Raw genomic sequence first — 3,657 nt, 5'->3', positions numbered from 1 at the left:
AAAAGAAATGGTGCTGGCTTCCTTAGAAGAGGAACATTTGGACCCAATGGGTTCTGATCTCCAGTACCTCAGACAGACATAGCATTTACAGTCGCTGAGCCTCGGGCTGCCTTATCCACAGGAAGGAGAAAGTCTTGAGTTGCATTAGTGGGTGACTGTGAAAACTGTAGGAAATAACGTGAAAAAAAAAAGTTCTCACAATGCTTATTGTAATGGTCTATCTCTCTTTCCTTGCCTAGTGATCTCTTAATGAGGGACAACCTGTTTGAAATCATAACCACCTCCAGGACGTTCTACGTACAGGTAAATGTCCACCCCCAGACCAGCGTTCCATCTCTGTGAATGTGAGTGGATGCCTCCTCTCCCTCCAGTACCCAGTGTCCCATCTCATTCTAAGGAGGGTGTTAGATGCTTCCCCACTCTGGGATACCACAAGCAGGTCCATCCGCTGTGCGGGAGGTGCGGGAGGTGCGGGAGGTGCGGGAGGTGCGGGAGGTGCGGGAGGTGCGGGAGGTGCGGGAGGTGCTGGAGGATGCCAGCCTCTGTAGCAGCTGCACTGGGCTGCAGAGCTCCAACTAAGCAGAGAACAAGAGAACTGGTGGGTGGTTTCACTTCTGCTCTGGAGGGTATTTATAAGTCCTGCCTATGTATGGACATTACTGTGTGCAGACAAGACAGAAGCATAGAGGGCCCTTTGCCCGCACAGGTGCACAGGCAGCTTGCACAGAGAAAGCCATTGTTTGGCCTCTGACAGTTCCCTTACCAGGAGCTTCCCCCCACCCCCAGATCTGGAGTTCTCCCAATCCCTATGAGGTCACAGCAGCTAGCAAGGCAGATTTCCAAGCAGCGCAAAGACAGCTAGAGCCAAGTCCTCAGCCTGGGCTGCCTAGAAGACCACAGAGCAAGTACAGGGAGAGGCTGATGTGGGATTCTGAGCCTTAAAATACGCAGCTTTCCCACATGGGGTTTTAGGAATATCCCTCTCCCTTTCTTCTCTTTCCCCTGCTGAATCCCTCCCACAAAAGGATGGGGCCTCTCTTCCATTTTTTTTTTTTTTAAAGTAACAGGTCTTGTGTCTTCACTGTTTTCTACTTTAAGCCAGCAGCAGCCTTGCTGACAGCCTTGGGCATCCTCAAGCCATTTTCACTGAGAGAAGCATATTGTCTAGGAAGAGATGGCAGAGAGGAGCTGGATCATGGGGAGAGGGTCACCTTGCTCTTAAATCTAAAATCCAGTTTTCTCCAGTGCTTCTTCCATTTAGATGCAAGGTCTAGCCTGTGCTTTCGTGGAAGTTTCTAGTTCTTTTTTTTTTTAAAGACTTATTTATTTATTATATGTAAGTACACTGTAGTTGTCTTCAGACACCTCAGAAGAGGGCATCAGGTCTCATTACAGATGGTTGTGAGTCACCATGTGGTTTCTGGGATTTAAACTCAGGACCTTCAGAAGAGCAGTCGGTGCTCTTAACGTCTGAGCCATCTCTCCAGCCCCAGAAGTTTCTAGTTCTTGCAGTTGATATTTGTAGGGTATAGTCAAGGGTCTAGGCATGGTCTGAGGTTGGGTACATGGAGTTAGACAGAACTGATCTTGAAGCTAAGTAATCAGGCAGCTGAAATCACATACATGACCAAAGAAAGGATTCAGGAGAAGAGGGAGCCAGGCAATGGAACGGCTCCATGGCAAGGGCCCGGGAAAGGAAATAGCTGCAAGGGAGGCTGCAATGCTATGGACAGAGACTCACTGCCCTGCCTGCTTCCTTAGCAAGCTTATATCTGGTCCTTAGAGTTGCAGGTAAGATAAGGACAGTAAGACACAGCTCCTGGACTCGGACAACTTATTTAATATTCAGAGTCTCCGTATGTGTAAAATGGAGACGAAAAACTCAACCCAAGCCCTTCTGATGGCCCTGAAGTCTATTTGATCCCAGGCATCATGAAGGGCAGATAAGAAAAGAGCAATGCAGGACTAAACAGGCCAATGTGAAGGCCGTGGCGGACAGTTCTTCAGCAGGACTTACCTGTGGATGAGGGAAAGTGACGAATTTGAGACATATGGAAGAGGTCCACTCTCCGAGGACTTGAGAGTTGGTTGAGTGAAGGGGAAGGGAGAGACACATAAATCCCAGGGCTTTGGCTTGAGTTTTGCGCTGGTTGATGAAAGCTAGTAGTTACTTTCTTGGTAATATAGAGAAAAGCAGGCTCAGCACTAGGGTGTATTGCGTACTCTTCTGTTACCGTGATAAAATCCCATGACCAGAAGCAACAAGGGAGAAAGGGTTTGATTTAGCATATGGTTCCACAGGGATTGAGTCCATCAGGCAGGAAATATATGCCATGGCAACAGAAACAGGAAACAGAGATAGGAAAGGCCTATCCCTAGTAATGTGTTTCCTCCAGCAAGGCTCCACCTCCTAAAAGTTCTATAACCTCCCCTAACTGTGAGTGTCACCAATGGGGGACCGGATAACATTGGGGACCAAATGGACAACATGTCTCATTCAAACCATGCCCTAGGGGTAAGCACTGAGTTTACTGTGCTTCTGGAACATCTGTTAGTACACCTGGTGATGATCATTGCCTAGATGGTACGTGATATGTTAGTGCTTGTTCTGTGATCATACTCTGAAAGCTGCACAGAGGGTAGTGACGTGGAGACAAAAGGCTCAACCAAAACTGTTCAGAAAACATTCTATCATCTAAGAGGCACCAGCACTTCCCCGGGCCCTTACCAGTTCTCTACTCCTTCCCTTCTGTGCTAAAATTTCTAAGAAGGAAGGACACTAGCATCACCCTGAGTACATACATGAGGGAAGGTCAATCCATATGTAACACATGGGACAAAGAGAGTGGTGTGTTGGAGAAGTATGGATGAAAAGCTAGGGAACATATTTGTTGATTCACTTAGAAGTCACACTATAAACCTGTCTTAGTTAGGGTTTTACTGCTGTGAAGAGACACCATGACCAAGGCAACTCTTGTAAGAACAACATTTAATTGTGGCTGGATTATAGGTTCAGAGGTTCAGTTCATTATCATTAAGGTGGGAGCATGGCAGCATCCAGGCAGGCATGGTGCAGGAGGAGCTGAGAGTTCTACATCTTCATCTGAAGGCCACTAGAGAAGACTGGCTTCTTAAAGGGTCTTAAAGCTCACACCCACAGTGACACACCTACTCCAACAAGGCACACCCACTCCAACAGGGTCACACCTTCTAATAGTGTCACTCCCTGGGCTGAGCATATTCAAACCATCTTAAAAGCCATGACACATTAACAAAATATCTTGTGAAATTATGATCCTTCATAATTTCAAGAGTAGTATTGCTTTCTATTTCTGTGCATCTCTTTAATGGCTGGCCATAAAGGCCAACGGGAATCTCATTCTTGTTTCAGCCTGGAGTCTGTGTCCATGTGTTACTTTGAGGAGTTTGAATCTCTGGTCTTATACAAATGTGTATTTGGACAAAGAAATTATTTCAATGTGTCCATTTATGTTATTCAGGTCTCTCTCTCTCTCTCTCTCTCTCTCTCTCTCTCTCTCTCTCTCCCTTCCTTCCTTTCTTCCTCCCTCTCTCCTTTCTCTCTCTCTCTCTCTTTCTTTCTTTCTTTCTTTCTTTCTTTCTTTCTTTCTCTCTTCCTCCTTTCCTTTCCTTTCCTTT

The 3,657-nt window shown here is 46.5% G+C and overlaps 1 protein-coding gene across 2 annotated transcripts in view; it reads left to right on the top strand.

Moving 5' to 3' along the window:
• Plekha2 (pleckstrin homology domain containing A2) overlaps positions 1-3,657 on the top strand; it is a 61,749-nt gene that overhangs the window by 50,729 nt on the left and 7,363 nt on the right. For both annotated transcript variants that reach the window (XM_021170743.2, XM_021170742.2), the window contains exon 10: positions 240-303. In XM_021170743.2, the coding sequence (XP_021026402.1) occupies positions 240-303 (64 nt within the window). The remainder of the gene's footprint in view (positions 1-239; positions 304-3,657) is intronic.

The sequence above is a fragment of the Mus caroli genome, chromosome 8 (assembly GCF_900094665.2).
Source record: "Mus caroli chromosome 8, CAROLI_EIJ_v1.1, whole genome shotgun sequence".
In the NCBI taxonomy this organism is placed as follows: domain Eukaryota; kingdom Metazoa; phylum Chordata; class Mammalia; order Rodentia; family Muridae; genus Mus; species Mus caroli.
This window is presented reverse-complemented; position numbering and strand designations above follow the sequence as displayed.